The sequence below is a fragment of the Aythya marila genome, assembly GCF_965140915.1.
Source record: "Aythya marila genome assembly, chromosome: 8".
In the NCBI taxonomy this organism is placed as follows: Eukaryota; Metazoa; Chordata; class Aves; order Anseriformes; family Anatidae; genus Aythya; species Aythya marila.
This window is the reverse complement of record NC_139049.1, coordinates 17,636,755-17,655,731: the sequence shown is the minus strand read 5'-3', so window position 1 is coordinate 17,655,731 and position 18,977 is coordinate 17,636,755. Positions and strand designations below refer to the sequence as shown.

Below are 18,977 nucleotides of genomic sequence, written 5' to 3'. Positions count from 1 at the left end.
CTGACACCAGACCTTAGGGCTTTTCTTCTTTAAACTCTCTACTCCAACCTCAGTGCAAGAGGGAAATATATATTTTAAACAGTCCTGCACTTTTCTGTGCACAGACTATATTTGGTTCATTGATTTATTAGTACGTCTATCTGTAACTTAAACAGGATATTCCCTGTCAAGGGGTGTCTCTTCTGTTTTTCAATAAACAGAATGAGTTACCAGCCATTTATATTTGCTGAAAGACTGCATACAATTAATGAATGATTATTAAAATTGTATTTTACAAAGCAATAGCACTTACATTTCAAATAAAAATGTTAATTGATTTTGTCTTACAGAATCATTTAGGTTGGAAGGGACCTTTTGAGATCATTTAGAGCAACTAAGCTTAAGCAGGGCCACTTAAGATAGGCACTCCAAAACCTCTCTCTGGGCTGCCTGTTCCAGTACTCAGGTACCCTCACAGTTAAAAACAAAACAAAACAAAACAAAACAAAACAGTGTTTTCTTGTGTTCAAATGGAATATTTAATGTCTCTCAAAGCGTGCCCTTTGCTTGTCACTACATACTACTGAGACGTGTCTGGTTCCTTCATCCTCATTCCTTCCCATCAGGCATTTATACGCATTAAGATCCCCTGCCTGAGCCCTCTTTCCTCCAGTCTAAAGAGTCCCTGCTCTCCTAGACTCTCTTCACATGATAGATGCTCCAATCTATACTAAGAACTCATCAGTGCAGTGACACACCAGCAAGTGCATCTCAGCATACTAGCAATGAAACTTTTCACAGAATCACAGAATCACTTTGCAGCATTACGTGTACACACAGCACACCATGTTTAAATACAAAGAATTAAAAAGCAAGAGGTATTACCTTGTAGCCCTCATCACCAGATTCTCCTCTATCTCCACGCTCTCCACTAGGCCCCTGGAGAGAAAAACACAGAGCACAATGTAACAGCTGGACTGAAATGCTGCTGCAGTGCAGTGAAAAAAGAAAGCTGGGATTTCTCTCAAAACAGACAGACCAACAAGAGTGAATTGAGGATTACTAATATTAAAGTTAGCTTGTCTAAAGGAATAAACATCATTTTTTTCTAAACAAAATGCATTACAACCAGGCAGGACACGCTTTTTAACATATTTTGCAACTGAAGACCAGAAGATAAAAGATGAATCTTCTATGGGGAAAAATGAAATAGGTATACTGGCCTCAGTAGAAGTTCTCCAGGTTTACACCCATATATATATATGGTATCAGAATTAAGACTCTCTGTGAATGACCAGACTTTATTTTCAAGGCATGTGAGGAAAACTGTCTTACGGCTTTCATAAGAAAAATGGCGGGATAAGGAATCACTTGGCTGTAACAGCAGCCAAGACTTTCAAAAAGACGTCCAGCCACTCGTTGGATGAAATAAGAACTGTGTTTTTCTTGCTATGTCTGAAGTGTGAAAAATTGGCCTGGCATCACTAACTGCAGTGCATCTTTACAGTTCAGAAATGAATAGGTTAGCTGCATCTACTGCATATCCACCAATAGATACTATTACGCAACTGCTTTTATACTCTCCAAGGATTCAGCACGTTCATGGCATGTTTCCTAAAGGGAATCTGCAAAGGCCCTGCTTGCAATGTTTGAACGGTCAGCACAGCAGTCCGCTCACCTACAACAGAACTGGCTGAAGTCTTCTCTCTCATGCCCTTCCCTAATTAAGTTAAGAACCTAGTCCAGACTGTCTTCAGTTACATCTGTGTCTTATAGGCCCTGCTTTTTGGGGAGGTGAGGTACAAATATTAAGGTCAATCTGAAGAGGAGTAGGCTGTACAAGCACTACTTTCTAGCACAAAGCCTGAATATTAAATGCTTTTAATAAGATTTTGAGGTTGCATTTGTTTTTTGGACATGCTCAAAAAAATAATGTATAGAAATTTAGTAAGCAGAAAGGTTACAAAATTAAGCTTAATCATCTAAATTAGCTTTGGAGTGATAATGAAGTAAGTAAAAATATATTTCTGGTTAGTAAAGCAATTAGGTATAATTCAGTATAAACATAGAGGATAAAAATTCTGTTCCAAAATCTGCCAGTCTAAACACAGAATGATGTCATTAGTATAATTAAATGTTAGGCACATACTCCTAAAGCAGGAAAGCGCATATGATTGCATTTTTCAGAGAGAGATTACTGATTAAAGGACCATCACTCCACAGTTTTGTACGAGGGGGTACTGACTCCTTAGACAGTGATAAGAAGTTTCAGAAAGAGCCTGCGTTGTCTCTTGTATTGAGGTACCAATATAATTTTTTTGAGAAACAAAGACCTACTGGTTCACCTATGGGCCCAGGTGGTCCAAGCACTGTATTGTCTTCGCCTGGGTAACCCTAGAATAAACATATGGGTTAAAAAGTGCATATATGTTTAAATATTAGTAATACATGACAAAGCATGCTGTATAGATGGTACTAGTGAATGTGATGCTTATGTTTTTAATACAGTGGAAGTGGTAACTCCATTTCAATGTGCACCATTTGTTTTAGGAAATAAATATAGGAATTAAAAAAAAAAAAGTATTTGCTCTACTTTTAAATGCAGCTATTAAAAATAATCACAGAATCGTCTAGGTTGGAAGAGACCTCAAGATCATCGAGTCCAACCTCTGACCTAACACTAACTAGTCCTCCACTAAACCATAATCACTAAGCTCTACATCTAAATGCCTTTTAAAGACCTCCAGGGATGGTGACTCCACCACTTCCTTGGGCAGCCCATTCCAATGCCTCACAACCCTCTCAGTAAAGAAGTTCTTCCTAATATCCAACCTAAAACACCCCTGGCGCAACTTTAGCCCGTTCCCCCTCGTCCTGTCACCAGGCACGTGGGAGAATAGACCAACCCCCACCTCGCTACAGCCTCTTTAATGTACTTATACAGAGCAATAAGGTTGCCCCTGAGCCTCCTTTTCTCCAGGCTGAACAAACCCAGCTCCCTCAGCCGCTCCTCGTAGGACTTGTTCTCCAGACCCCTCACCAGCTTCGTCGCCCTTCTCTGGACTCACTCAAGCACCTCCATGTCCTTCTTTTAGCGAGGGGCTACTGAACTGAACACAGTACTTGAGGTACGGCCTCACCAGAGCCGAGTACAGGGGGACAATCACTTCCCTAGACCTGCTGGCCACACTGCTTCTTATGCAAGCCAGGATGCTGTTGGCCTTCTTGGCCACCTGAGCACACTGCTGGCTCATATTCAGCCGACTATCAACCAATACTCCCAGGTCCTTCTCCGCCTGGCAGCTTTCCAACCGCTCATCTCCCAGCCTGTAGCTCTGCTTGGGGTTATTGCGCCCCAGGTGTACATTTCTGTGTTGGCACCAGCCTCTGAGCCACGTGTTTATCAGGTGGGCTTTCCGTGTCCTCTCTGTACCCCTCCCTGCCACCATAGGGATGGACAAAAACACCACCTGTACTCCCACTCCATCCACTAACCATCCCAGTCCCCTAAAGTCCCATTTGATGGTCTTCAGGTTTCTCTCTTCAGTGTCATCACTGCCAGCTTGGACTATTAAAAGAGGGTAATAGTCAGAGGGGCGAACCAGGTTGAGAAGCTTTCTGGCAATGTCCCTGACCCTGGCCCCAGGGAGGCAGCAGACTTCCCTACGGGTAGGGTCAGGCCAACAAATAGGTCCCTCTGTTCCCCTGAGAAGGGAGTCACCCACAACAATCACCCTTCTTTCTGTCCTGGTGGAGACAGTCCTGAGGTGTGGAGTCAACTTCCTTGCCCTAGGCATCCTCCTGAGTAGACTTTCTACCTGTTCCTCAGCTACCGGTCTCTCAAGCTGCAGGGCCTCAAACCTGTTGCATAAGGGCACCTGGGAAGGTGGGGCCGGTGGGGGAGGGCATCGCCTGCGATGTCGAGCAGGGACCTGTTTCCATTCCTCCTCAACTCCTAGGTCCCCTGCCTCTGCCTGACAGCTACAGGGCAGGAGGTCCACCCCCATTTGGGGTGCCTCACCCCAGTACCTGTCCTTCAGGCCGTGCAGAGAGTCGCTCCACAAGTCTATCTCCCGTTCACACTCCCTGATATCCCTCAACCTCTGGACCTCCTCCTTGAGTTCTGCCATGAGGCGGACCAGGTCATCCACCTGCTCGCACCTCATGCATACAGTCTCTCTGTTCCCCGCAGGTGGTAGCAACAGGCTCAGGCACTCCCTGCATCCGGAGACCTGAATGCCGCATTTTTGAACGGACAGTCGGTCTGGGTATGTACAGGCTTCCTAGAGAGGGCACTGTGCCTGGTGTACACCATCGCAGCTGAGCTAGCAGTAGACCGCCGTTAGAAGAGGTGTTCGTATGGGCAGGGGGGAGCGCTCTGCCCTGCCTGCGCTAATTACTGCGCCAACTGACGCGCTATGCCCTGTTTGCCCGTCCTGTTGGCGCAGGCAGGGCGCTCGCGCTCCCTAGAGGCAGCTTTTGAACGGCAGGGGCGGGGGCGCTGCTGGCTCCGCCTACGCCTTGTTCTCGCCTCGTTCACCTCCCTCGAGAGGGCTGCCGGGTCCTGGGGGCTCCCTCGAGTGGGCTCGGTGCCGGAGAAATTAGCACTGCCTGTCCGATCCCCCGCTCCGCTACAGAATGCATCTGCCCCGGAGCCGATCGCCTCGGCAATTGGCCGATACTAGTTCTAATGGCCAATACTGTTCTAACTGTTCTAGTGCCCAATACTGTTCCAATACTTTTCTAATACTAGTATTAGAACAAAGTCCACATAGTCATTTGTTAGGAATGGAGAAACAGGGTATTTGACAAGAGCAAAAAAAACAAAATTTCTTCCACTGTCTTGAGATACGTACTTAATACAGGTAAACAAGTGTCCAGAAAATTCCAACAATCAGCATAAATAGGATCATTCTGTTTTTAATTCTAAATACAAAACAGCCATCATCCAAGTAATCCAAATAATAGACAACACAATTACATATTCTAGATGATATTTACCAAAATATTTAATGCAGAGGCAAATATTTTGAACATGATTACCAGTTTCAAAAGTGCATCAAACTGAAATTTCAGAGGTGACTAAGCAAGTTAGACTCCTACCTCCCAACAATTCAGTTTTCAGGTACTGTTTATGAAGATTTTCTCAGAAGCTATTTAGAAAATCCTCACTAATTGCCTATTAGCAGTATTCATTGCAAAACTGGCCCTAACATAAGAATAGGTTTCTTTGTCAGGCTCAACTCAAAATTAATCTTCCTGAAGGGAATCCCTGTACTTGCCTGGGGCTATACAGATTTCTCAGCATTCAGATTTGTTTGCAGGACTTGGAGCAGTAGTGAAAGAACAGTAGTGAATTTGACACTGAAATAGCAACATTGAGGCAATATCCTGCCCCTAACATTTTATATTAAGCATAGAGCTTTGACCATCATAGTTAAACTTCCAGCAAAATCCATGGGAGTACTCACAGGTTTAAAGTTTAGTGAATACTTAGCAGTTCCCACGCTGATTATTTCTGTCAGTAGCATTTACTGAGGGCAGTGGTGCTATCTGATACAATTACATATTTTTTACAATGGGTACCTTGTGTTTTAAAGCCTCAAACATTTCAACTACAGTTCAGAACTTTGCATCCAAATGATCAGTTTCTGCAGTTTGTATTTCTTTTCTTGTTCTCTCACAATACTAATATCTCCAAATAGTGGCTTCACTGCATGCTGAGGAAAACAGTGAGCTTACAGTAATATTTCTTTCCTTTATGACTACTCAAACGATAGAAAAGTATAATCTAACTTCATACCTTCTCTCCTTTGGGTCCTGGGGGCCCTGAAGGCCCTGGAGGACCTTGATGGCCCTAAAGAAGAAAACAAAACAAAAATTAGTTCCAACACAAAATAATAAAAGAAAGAATTCATTTTTTAGATGCTTGTTGTCATTATGTTTTGCTGCTTGCAAAATTAATGGGCACAGGCAGAAAAATTACTCTGTGCAGGAAAACCTATGTGCACAGTTAGAAACCGGAAGTTCTGGCAGGGCTTGATGCAAGTGAGGGGACCTGGGCTGGTTCTTACTTCAGGGTTAGGGCCACAGATGGACATTTCTGTTTGGAGTAGACATGGCAGTCTGGTCTGTAAGAGCAAGACTCAATCCATCTACAGGGATCATTGGAGAACAGTGATTATTTTTCAGTGAAAGTCACAATATTTTTATGCCCTTCAAGTAACCTCATTCAATCATTGGTTTTGTTACTGAAAAGGAAGCTGCCTGGCCAGACAGTAAACAGAAGTGGTGGTTTGCTGAATTCTCTTTATAATGAATAGCTGTAGTAATTTCATAGGAACTATATTAACAAATAGAGTGGGAAGCACTGGACAAACAAGTTTCAAATCTGAAGGAAAAAACAACTGCTGTTGAACTCACAAAGAAACAACTCATCATTGCTTAAGGCTAATGCTTTTAAGTAGGCAATCAGGTGTGATATAAAAGTATGTATCTGAAACACAATACGTTTGTGTATTCTAGATACAGATCTCACATGATATTTGAAATTATTTAGAGCACCAGAGTTAAATTCATTAAAAAAAAATCATTAAAAAAAAAAAAAAACTCACCCCATAACCTGGAATTCCTAGTTCTCCTTCTGGTCCCATTCCTCCTAGATAGCCCTATTAAAAGCAATTATCAGTGATAGAAAAAATAGTTCCCTTTTAAAATGTTACAACAACATACACTTTATAAAGTAATCACTTGGAAAAAACTTCAGATACTGAGATTTGAGAACCACAGATTACTTCCTTGTTACTTCCAACTTCATTCATTAAAGAATACTGGACTTCTCCTTGTGCTGTGGAAATGATGGTCAAAATTTCAGTCCTAACAAAAGAGTTCAAGTCCTTCTCTTGAAAATTAGACAGGTACTTTAGTTCTAAACTTCACGTGTTATGGGAAACAATCCTGCATTCAGTGGTTACAGTATTGGACGCTGGAGCTGTGAGATGGGCAAATTGCCTCAGTTGCATGGAGGGTGCATTTGTTTTTGCATCTGCTATTACACAATGTGAAGCATGCTTAGAGAGCTTGCGATGAGAGAAATTCATAAAGTTAATGAAAATACCCTTAAACCAGTTAACATTGCCAGACTCCCATTCAATAGGACAAGCAGTCCTCAACTGAAATGCTTTGTTTCAGCCATGACTAAGGCTTTCTTTATGTAATAGCAAACCCCACAATTTCTTTTCTTGGAACTAGAAAGGTTTAAGGAACAGCAATATCACTAAATTATATCTGGATTGTGGGGCATGTGTACTCCACGGCAAGCCCTGCCATCCTGCTCCTCTGATTACCAGATCAGGAACATGACCGGTGCATGAGATCGCTTCCTGAAGGTCCATGAATTTCTGCCTGGATGGGTGCATAGGTCTCATGCTGACACTTAAAGGCCAGGGCACACATCGATACCTAGGGGCTGAGAAGGACTTCCAAATAGTTTAAGCACTGCCTGCATCTCCATCTCCAGCTGGTGATATTTGTACATGCTATATCTGTGACTTGCCTCCTCCCATGGAGAGACATGACATTGCTAAATCATAAATATATCAGCTCTTAAATAATCATGTTTTGTACAAACCGAGGGGCCCTGAGTTCCTCTTGCACCTTTGGGACCAATTTCTCCAGGTTGGCCAGAGTCACCAGCAGGTCCAATTTCTCCAGGAGGTCCAAGCTGCCCTTTTTCCCCCTATTGGTGTTATTGTATTAAAAATAATAAGAGATTGATACTATGTTTAAAATGCAGTTTAAATGCCTAATGAAAGCATGTAACAGCATTATTTAAGAGGATTATTATATTTACATGTCATTTACAGTAGTTTTTAGAATGTCTGAACCCAGAACTCCTCAGTGGAAAAAAATAATTTTGATAGAGAATTTCTTTGGTTTAGCCAAAGCTTTACATTTTTGATAGCACCAGAAACTGAGTTGCGCATTTTGATCCAAATTTAAATTTCCTAAGGTCTCAAAAGTTATCAAGTGCAGAACAATGACAATTCTAATTGCTATGGCTAACAAGAAAAAAAAAAAAAGCTTGAAGTGTGATGGAAAATACGGATAGGTTTAGTTCACTTTATTGGTGTTTTCATACTACAGTCTAACAACATATAAAACCTGACGTCTTTTGCAGTGCTGACAGGCTCTCAACAGTGTCAAGTGATTGAATGAAATTATTTTGTAATGTAAATTTCAGACAAAAGGGAATCTGGGGAGATGAAAAATACTACCTTCTTTCCTACACGTCCCCTTTGACCTGGATTTCCTGGTGTTCCTTCAGGACCCTGTATGTTAATTAGGGAGAGAAAAAGAAATGATTGAGAAAAGCCCTGGAAACATATTTAAATTGTGCTCCAAATTGGATAACTAAGCAGGCTTTTGTAATACACAGAGGTGGGAGGAAAAATCTCATTAAGCGTTGCTGTGAGAAAGTCAGTAGAGTAGGACTTTTTCAAGTTACAGCAGAAATAAATGGGCATACATAAGGGATCACTTATCAAAGTACTGAAAATGCTTTGGAAATGAAGAAACAAAACACACCAACTAATAAATCTTGTCCAGACAGGAAATATTATTTTAGTAATAAAGTTGCTTCAAGATAAATACTGGATTTAGAGAAATGCAATACACAGTCAGGGGAAAATTAACAAGACTTTGGGACTATCAAGTGTGAAGAGCAGGGCCCTGACACAACTTACTGCAGCAGGAGAGCCCTAACTCAGTTAGTGATGGTGCCTCCCACCGCCAGCCTCCTGGTGATGGTGTAAGTGGGTGAGTTGCCTGCAGGTGAGGAGTGTATAGAGCTACAATCCCGCTGTCCTCTCGGTCACTTCAAAAAATGACTCTCCTGAAGGGCTCAAAGTGTCTGGAGCTCACTGGCCTCAGGTTACCTGATAGCTCCTTGAAGGCAAGGAGGCTTCAGTTTTGGGTAAGGGGAGATCTCTCTCTCTCTCTTTCTATAATATTTTTAGAGATATTGTGGTGATGAGCTATGATAAACAGAGTTCAAACTGATTTGTGAAGTACATATGTTGCTTCATATGTATCTGTTCAAGTAAAACGTAGTATTAATCTCATCCCCAACAGGACAACCAGACAACTGATGATAGGTAATCCATTTCCTTGTTTAAACTAGAACGGTGATCTGTCCACATCCCTAGAATGAGGTCAAACCAAAATCATGATCTGAACACTCCCAGATGCTGGGGAAGATGAGTGAGGAGGGATTGCAGCCGCTTCTGGAACGCATGGAACAGAAACTTGAAAAATACCCTGCTAACCACATCCTTCCAAACATCAAATCACCAGACCCGCCTGTCTCTCTGAGGTGCAGCAGCACTGTTGATGCTGTTTACTCTATACAAGTTAATTACATACTTTGCAGATATGCCAGGGCCAAGCTGTTTTATAATTTTAATGTACAAAACATTCCAGCTTTTCCAGAATTGCCAATCCAAAAAAGAAGTCAGGGTGACATTACTGAATGAGAAACTAAAATTGTTCTGCAGCACACTGTGAGCTAACAGCACGCTGAGAGCTGGAAGTGCACTTTCTTCCTTTACTAGGAGAGTAGGTCACTGTGAAGAACCCAAGACTTAAAAAAGCTAATTGTATCACTGAGGCTTAGAGGACAGAGAGGATAGTGCTCACAGCCGTTAACAGCTGGCCCTCTGAACTACTGTTTACTCAGACTCCATCATCACATAAGAGCTACAGCGAAGGCAGCCAGAGGACTGTGAATGAGAACAAGACAATTTTTGCTAAGGGAATCTGATGTCTGAATTAGGACTATGTACTTGCTTTGGAAACCATGCTCTAAAAGATTAGTTTACATTAAGAACTTGCATAAAACTTCAGCAAAACAGATTATATGGATGGAGTTTAGGTGCTAGGCATTATGCCAGAACAAATAAGCAAACTGATATAACAATGTGGACTGTGGATCCCAACGCTCATTTGCTATTCGACCTGTGTGTGTGTACTACTCTTTCTCTCCATCTGCAGTTTCTGGTTTAGTTATCTATGGCAATTGATAATAGGTTCATTTAAATATATGTTCATTTAATTCCTTTCACAGAAGCACCAAAATGAAGTTAGTTAAAGAAAAAGTGTCTTTTAAGAACAAAATGGAATCATGAAATTCTTTCTTCTGTCTCCTTGCTTTTTATAGTATCTGCCTCACTACAGGGCCGTTTACAAAGGAAGAAGAGAAGGCCCACCATAGATGTGACCTCACACCACAGCACAGAACTATCAACTGAAGCAAGGCTTCCTGGCACGACACACCTTCATTTCTGCAAGTCAGTTCCAGCATAGGATAGACAGCATCCATAATGATGTCTTTACATCACCTTGTCAGCAATACGGAAAGGCCACTGTTTGGAAAGACAGGCCAACTGATCAGGAACCACACCAGCAGATGTTGTTTGGATTATGTGGTGTCTACTATCATTTGATACTGGTTTTAAGCCAATTTGACCTGTCTTGTATCTCTCACCAGAGAAGGCCCTATAATCCAACACTTTAAGAAACCCCATGCTGTTGGTGTCTGTGCTGCAATCATTTTATAATGAAAGACACCTCAACATTAAGGATATCACTTCATCTAGAAATGTTATTTTTAGACGTAGCTTTTGTTGTTAAAGTGTATTTAAAAGAATGACAGCTAAACATGTATTTGGTGAGAACATCACCACAAAACCTTCAACTGGAGCTAGAACGTGGATGCTTTAAGTTCTAGAGCTTTATTATTTGCAAACTGCTCAAAATGGCAGTTCATTGTCCTGACAAACTTTTAATCTAAACTAAAAACTAAATAGCCCTGGAACAGCAAACAAAGCCATTAGGTAGGGAAAGATACAGAACAATAAAACATCTTACAGCACAATTTATGGTAGGATATATTATCTCACCAACATCTTTAGGCATTTAAAAAAAATATATAGAATGATTTAATTCTGTTAAATTGCCCACCGTCTCCAAATGAAGGTGAGGATAGAGACTAACAATGGAAGGTTGCCTGGAGGGGAGAGATCTGAAGTGAGAGACACCAGGCTGTGTGGTGTATGTGTCTAGGTGACAAGTGTGAGGAAATACTGTCTGCTAAGAGACCCCAGATTTAGGATGGGGAAAACACTTGTAAGCTCTACCAACCCTGAAAAGTAGAACCACATAGAAAGGGGAGACAAACTAGTTTAAAGATGGTAATCTTTAATACAATAGCAAAACAGAAAATAATAATAATAAAAAAAAAAAAAAGTAAGCTAAATTAAAAAGGAAATAATCACAAAAAGCCCACTTAAAGTTGAAAACACTTACAGGAACACCCATTATGCCAGCTTCACCAGGGGGTCCGACAATTCCTGGTATTCCCATCTCTCCTTTTTCACCATCTTCTCCAAGTAAGCCTTGTTCTCCAGGGTCTCCCTTAAGGGTAACAAAAACAAACAAACAAATAAATAAATAATCGAGTTACTGTTCCAAAATTAATTATTCTTGAGAAGAGTGAATTTAAAATCTTCAGGTTTGACCATAAAAGACAACTGAAAAACCACCACATTAAAACTGACTGGAATTTTTCCAGTCAAATTCAGATCAGGCTTCAAGTTAGGGTAAAGCCCTTTCTATCTCATTCATTCACTCCTACAGCCAGATTTTACTTCATCCATCTCCATCTACCTTGAGGATGTGACGTCCCCTGTCCTTGCATGTGACACAGTCTCTGGCATAGCACTGATCTGGCAGAGGACATGGAGCAACTTTGGGCTCACTCTGTCCAGCATGATGGTCATAAAGGAAATAAGATGTACTCAGTTCTTCAGTTTGCTTTTCTCTGTCAAGCCATTCAACTTTGTTAAGCTTGCAGAGCAGATCTGTGCCTAAAAGGCACAGGAAAGTCTATAATATATAGGGCCTCCCATGTTAAAACTGAGCTTACTCAACTGGGCTCTGCTGAACTTGTGAAACAGAGGGGGGAGAAAAAAGATATTTTGGTCTTTAAATTAATTTGACTGCTTTACATCTGCCATAAAAACTGAATGTACCTTTGGGCCATCTTTTCCTTGAACACCATCTTCTCCTGGAGGTCCTGGTTCACCCTTACAGAAATGAACAATTGAAAACGAAGTTATTGCCACTAACAGAACTTCTCCAGATAAAAGTATTGCCTTGCAAGAACTAAAACTGGTCTTACATATGCTTATCATATTTTTGGACTTTTTGAATTTTGGACTACTTTTATGTTGTGATAATTTGTTTTCATTTTTCACAGATTTACAGTGACAGTTACAGCCCTGTGAATCTGGAACACTGGAACATGTAGAAGACAATCTACATTTCAAAATTGAGGCAATACTATGCTCATGGAACACTGAAGGTTTGAATAGTGGTACTGAGATTGCTTAGTTTCAGAGTACATGACGTGTAATTACAATAACCTTAAGAATACATCTGTTTTGTTCCAAAATTTCCACGTTTATGTGAATAACTACTATATTGGTATGTTCAGTGACTTAGTTTAGGGCCATGAAAACCTCATCATTTACCAACAGTACTATCTACTATGACTTTTTAGAACATTTGCATTTCTCAGGGTCTGATATTCAAAGACAGTGGCAACTTGCAACTTTTGATGCAGATAGTAAAACAGCAAATACAAGCTATCCTATACTGCTAACGCGGTATTTCAGGCATAGAAATATGGTAAGTCTAGAGCTTCCACTGTGTACCAGTACCAGGTATTACTGTTCTGCCAGGGCTAGTGGATTGCTGAATGCAACTTACTGGAGATTTTGGGCAGGAGAAAAAGATAACAGCAAGGAGCTAACATATCTTGAGAGTAGCTCAATGGTAAGGTTCGAATCTAAAAGGATACGGTTTATACTCTTTTACAAGTGCCATGAACAAAACCTGTCTTGAGCATTTTAAAAGCTTTTATCATCCTTCAAAGGTAGGCAACTGTCACATGAAAGAGGTAACACATGCAGAAAGAATAAGCAGGTGCACAAGTGTTTGGTAAAACTAGTTGGTGAATGAGCTATTCACAGCACCAGAAGCAAATCAGCTGCATGAGACAGTGGTACAGAGGGATAGCTTGCTCTGCTGGGACTATAATGTTCCCGTTATTTCATAGGAATCTGTATACAGTGTTATTCTGTGCTGTTATCTTAACAGCTGGGCTAGACACCCTTGGATTTAGTTTCGTGCTCAAACCACTTATTCATGGGTCTCTGTGACATGAGACACTTAGAAAAATTTCAACTTCACAATCAATACTCTTTTTAACTTGTCATGGCATTACAAACATTCTTTTAAAATCTTCTGACAAATCAAGGTTTTCTGACTTGCATTTCTGACACATTTGTAACATACTTTTCTTTCTGGAAAAGATTCACCCAGAGCTCACCCTTAAACCTTGGTCGCCTGGTTCTCCAACCTTCCCAGCAGGTCCAGCATCTCCCTGGAATATCACAAGAAAATTAAATCTTGAAGTTGATATTTCTAACAATGATGGGGTTTACAGATAATGCAATCATCATGACAACACTGCTTAATGGATCACATACTGTATCATTATCTACTTGGCTAATAAGTCAGATCACTCTGATTTCATTTTTTTTTGGAAACTGGAAAAATTTAAAAGCCCAAGTGAATAATTTCAACATTTACCTTTGTGCCTGGTTCCCCCTGCAGTCCAGGTTCTCCTTCAGGGCCAGGAGGTCCCTGCATGGTACAAGAGCTATTCTTACACATGATCATCAATAATAGTTTTGCTACTACCAAATAACACAGCCAAGATAGAAGCAAAAGTATGACATGAGACACTTAAAGAACTGCATGTCTGAAAAATAAAAATAAGAGAAAACTGTTGTTGGTCTTACTAGAGACTGACAGAAGAAGAGTATAAAGGCGTTCAGAACTGTACCATTGAGCAGTAATACACTGAAGACTCAGCAGTACCACTAAGCATTTACCTTTCATCATAAATTGCTAGCAAGCTAAGCAATAATCTACCTTTTGGAATTCTTACTGACTACTCCATCACTGTTTAGGCTTGGAGTTAAGTAAATACAGACACTGGAAAACAAATATACAGGTTTTCAGCTTTCAAAGTGTAAATGGTATTAGATTACTTCTTGTAGAATTTACATTTAAACCCTTTCCTGCTTTGGTTTTTAACAGGCAGTCATAAGACTGGGTTCTGGGTGACTGAGGAAGTGCATTTATTTGAAGAAGCCAAATTCCTTTTGTTCTAAGTGAGCTCATCCCTCAGCTACTTCATTGCAAATGTGTCTAAAGCATTCTGTCATACTTCTTTCAAAGAGATATTAAAAACAAGGCAAAAAATAGAAGTTAGGAAGAAGACAGCCTGCAGTTGCTTTTCTTCATCTACCATTTGCAAGGACATTTGATTAATACCATTCCAGTTTCAAACCCCCAGCCTTGGATAAACTGTCTAACTGCAAGGAAAATGTTTCTTTTTCCCCCCACAACTTGTTTACTACAGATGTCGTGAATGCATGCCTGACAACAGCTCACAATAGAAAGAGGTACTTGGTTCAGACATTATTGCTTTGCACATGCTTTAAGTAAGAGAGACTCTCAGCAGCTCATGGTATTTAAGTCAGTTACATGTAATCCAAAAAATAATTTCTGAACACATTGTCTAGGCATATTCTGTTGCTTGAGTGTTTGTAATTAGTATATAGATGATGAAAAACTCACCTCCAAACCCATTTCTCCAATAGTGCCAACATCCCCTGGTTGTCCTCTTGGACCCTGGCATTAAACAAAATTTTGGCTACATCATGCAATTAACATTAAATCATGTTGCACAGCCTTGAATTTGTCTCTTCAGAACACTACCAGCTGGCATAAAGAAGTATACTTCATTGTCTTTCCTTCTGAATCCCACAGTGTATGCAAGTACCATGAAAGCATACAGTACCAAAGACCTCATTGCCAGTCCTGACACAGGGAAATAACAGATTTCACACCAAAATAACAGTTTTCCAAGAATAACACAGATGTCTCTTCTTACAGACCAAAAGTAAAGTGTTATCTGTACTAAGCTCTCCCCTTGATTAACTGAGACTTTGTTTAATTAAGGTTTGTTAGACTGTCTGGTTTGTTTTGTGGAAAAGCCTACAGTCTGGTACAGAATTAACTGAAAGCAACTACTGTGTACTTCACTGTGGATTTAGCAATGTTTATAGAGAACAATCACTGAGGTGTAATGGAGTAAAGGCTGGAGTCCTTTTAGTAACATCAGTAAATATGCTATGATCATTTTTTTTTATAAGCCCTACTAGAAATAATAGATTGCAGTAACACATGTCTTCCTAAAGTCGCATGCTCAAACTCTATGCATGTTAGATTGTCCACCTCTGCATATGGACTGGGATTTGCATGCCTGGGGAGCAGAGTTTGCTTGTAACAGCTTACAGCTGATTCTAGAGCCACTATGAACATATGTCAAGACAAATCAACCCCCTAGATGTATCCAATCTGAACTCTGAAAGTTCGTACCCATTTACCTCTTTTGGACTCATTTGAGTTTAAGGTGATTCTACATTCAAAACATTTTGTTGCTGTATAAAATCTCATGTAAAGTAAAGATGTTGCCACTTGTATTGGTGATAGAAGCCTTTTGAGCAAGTATTTACTCTTTTTAATTTCACCTCCTCCTTACAAACTATGCATATGGTTTTCCTCCTCCTGATGACTTGGCAGTGATCACAGAAGTCTGTTCTTCCCTTGCAGTACCAATGTAAACTACATGTGAACAAGAACATTGCAGCAGATGCATCTATTTTAACCTATAGATTCATTGAAGTGTGAAGAATGACTGAAACTGCAGTTAATTTCCTGTTGATAATTCACTTGGGCTACACTATGTCCATTGGGTTTTGGTTTGCAGCAGTTCCATGACATTCCACAATACAGTTGACAGAAAGCTCAAGTCTGATTCAGGAGTCAAGTTGTAATATTCACACAGAGCTAAACTTGCTGGATTGGTAACACATCTTTCCCCTGTGACTTCCAGGGTCGCCAAACAGGGCAATATAACAGCATATTTAACCATTAACAGCAGATAATTTGCGAAGAAGATTTTCACTGAATTGCCTGACAATAGGTAAAGATAACATGCAATTTAGATCAAGCCTGCTACCACAAATAGTTCTAACTGCATTAGTTTCTTTGCTCCTCCATCAATAATTTGCATTTTTCTGTTCTGTGCAAAAACTAGTGACAGGGAAAGAGAAACTGTTTCGGCAGCTGGCTTCTGTATAGTGACCAGCTGTCAGAAGATGAAATCAACTTGCTTGCAAAAGCAGTCAAAAAAAAGAGCCAAGCGTTTAATTTGAAATGTCTTGCATCATTTTCATAGCTTCCTTCATAGCTGACAGTGCGATTCTACAATGATGAGAACAACAGAAATGTAGGTTGCTCAAGAGTAGACCACTTAAATTAGATAAGGCTGATTGTCATTTAATATATATAAAAATTCAGTATTGACCAGAAAATAGTAGGAATTTTATGTATACATCTTGCAGTATAAGGCTCTCAGATGTCACAACATTAAGATTAGGTAATTAGGTAAAATAGATTAGATTATATGGAAGAGCAAAAAGTGACATGAATCCAATAACAGATGTTAGAAAATACATTTTCTGTTGACACATTTTGCCTTTCCTACAAGTTGGCAACTGAAATAAACAGGCAATTTTCAAAATAAAATTTGCTAACATTTCTAAAATGTTGGCTGTTGGAATTTTTCTAGACCACACTTCCCCATTGTGCAATGGCTTTCTGTAAGCATCTGTCAGCCTAAGGATTACTAGAAATAATTTTTAATAATAGAAATAATATTAGAAATAACATACTTTATATCAACACTTCACTTTCAAGATTTAAATTAACTGTATGTTATTTGATGTCCAAAATAACATTTCAGAAGCAACAAAACCATGCATTTTGACAACTCAGACTTCTGCACTATTAAATGGCAGCCTTTCCCCACGTCCCCCTTCTAGGAAAGCACATACTTTCATTGTACTTACATAATCTGATTTACCCACAGAGATGGTGATGCAATAGTATTCCTATCACGGCTACATATTTCAGTACTTTGTATGTATTTGCTGCAGATCCTTCATGTTCATCTGTTACAACATTAGCCACATGAAAACAAGTGTGGCTTTGAAATAATAATAATCAGAACAAGAATCCATTCAGCAGAGGAATGTCTGAGGTTTATTAGAACAGTCTCTTTTTTATTGAAACTTTAACCTGCCAAATAGATGTGGTTCCTGAGTTTCTGAGTAACAATCCTAAAATTTGTCTGAAAAAATGCACTAACATCAGTATTGGCACATACATTTACATAATCCGTAACTTGGATGTCTACCTCAATACACAGTAGAGCCTCCTAATATTGCAATCCAGATTCTGCCACACTGTCTTACGTTGTGCATGCCTTACTTCAGTGCTTCCCAACATGATTAACAGGTCCCCTTATTTACAAATTAGGCTAAGGAATGGAGGCAGACTCTAGCCCTGTAGTTTTAAAACAATTACCCCACAATTCCTACCTAACCGCTGCTAACAACAAATCTTGGTAAAATGGAGCTTGAGTTACTAGGGAATTCAGTACAATATGTGGAAAAATTTTAAAGCAGGCATAAGGATCGACTTACTGTCTCTCCCATTGGTCCTCTGTCTCCTGTGGTTCCAGGAGGCCCAGGCAAACCCTCAAAGTTAAAAATAAAATGAAGTAAAATAAAAAATCAGTTGGAAACAAGCTGTTTCACATTCTGTGCAAAGTGACTTCCCTCTCTTATTTCTGCTCACTCAATCACTTGCTCAGGAATACCTAAGAACTTTTTTCTTCTGGATGATATGCACTGCCATTCATCTGCGTATATACAGACACACACAAGTCCCAGTAAAGGAACATGAAATGAAAACCCATTGTCAAAGGTGAGAGGCACCAGGCTCCTAAATCTGGCCAGAAGAGGCAAGAGAAAAGCAGTGGCAACCAGCGTTCTGAGTCTCAATTTCAGCACAACATCACTACCATTACTGCTTTGCTTCTGCTTTTCTGCTTCCTTCTTTTTAAAAAAAATACCATACCATTAGGATTGACCAATAACCTCCTTTGTAAAAGAAAAACTTAAACAGAACACGTTAGATTTCCATTAAAAAAAAAAAAAGACCTAAAAGAGAAATTTTCTCCTACACAATATATATATTTCATGTATTTTTCTTTATTTATCCCAACACTGATGGCACACATCTAGTCTAAAATCCGTCAATTATTTTCTATGTCACAATGAATTTCTCCCTTAAAACTACAATAAAACCACTACCAAAACAACTTCTAGCACTCCCAAGCTACACATAGTTGCCATTCTGCTGCAGTTTGCTAACATACTGTAGGTATGCACTATGGGCAATCATCCATGAGAACACTGGTCTAGTAGCAGACTACCAAGTTCATACTTACTCTCACTTCTGCTTCTGATTCTTTGCATGAAAAAATACAAACTCTTATGTTAGTTTTCCAGCTGCTCCAAAGTAGACAAATTCCCTTATATGAGTGATAAAGAAGTATGGTATTTGGTGTTTGGGATGAAGTACTAGAGCATTTCATACTCACTGGTGCACCTTGATCTCCTCTTTGTCCTGGATTTCCAGCTTTGCCCTGGTCAAAGAGAAATATTGAAAGATGATGCTGGCTTCAGATAACTTCCAAACACAGCTCAGAAACTTGCGGTAACTGCATTAAGGCTTAATACAAAGATTGTCTCCAATACTTACAATGAGCCCAGGAGTGCCTTTCTTTCCTGGATCTCCTCTTTCTCCCTGATAAATAACCAAAAACATGTGAGTTCTATGTGCATTTGCTAGATAAACTGCATACAGCTGCTACAAGTTTAAAAGTTGCGTTA

At 39.9% G+C, this 18,977-nt stretch overlaps 1 protein-coding gene across 1 annotated transcript in view; it reads right to left on the bottom strand.

Moving 5' to 3' along the window:
- The window catches only part of COL24A1 (collagen type XXIV alpha 1 chain), a 134,805-nt gene that overhangs the window by 22,999 nt on the left and 92,829 nt on the right, over nucleotides 1–18,977 (bottom strand). The window contains exons 30-43 of the mRNA XM_082765828.1: nucleotides 18,847–18,891; nucleotides 18,686–18,730; nucleotides 17,724–17,777; nucleotides 14,749–14,802; nucleotides 13,693–13,746; nucleotides 13,430–13,483; nucleotides 12,069–12,122; nucleotides 11,344–11,451; nucleotides 8,256–8,309; nucleotides 7,610–7,717; nucleotides 6,594–6,647; nucleotides 5,783–5,836; nucleotides 2,317–2,373; nucleotides 865–918 (exon numbers count right to left, since the gene is read on the bottom strand). Of these exons, the coding sequence (XP_082621954.1) occupies nucleotides 865–918; nucleotides 2,317–2,373; nucleotides 5,783–5,836; nucleotides 6,594–6,647; nucleotides 7,610–7,717; nucleotides 8,256–8,309; nucleotides 11,344–11,451; nucleotides 12,069–12,122; nucleotides 13,430–13,483; nucleotides 13,693–13,746; nucleotides 14,749–14,802; nucleotides 17,724–17,777; nucleotides 18,686–18,730; nucleotides 18,847–18,891 (849 nt within the window). The remainder of the gene's footprint in view (nucleotides 1–864; nucleotides 919–2,316; nucleotides 2,374–5,782; nucleotides 5,837–6,593; nucleotides 6,648–7,609; nucleotides 7,718–8,255; nucleotides 8,310–11,343; nucleotides 11,452–12,068; nucleotides 12,123–13,429; nucleotides 13,484–13,692; nucleotides 13,747–14,748; nucleotides 14,803–17,723; nucleotides 17,778–18,685; nucleotides 18,731–18,846; nucleotides 18,892–18,977) is intronic.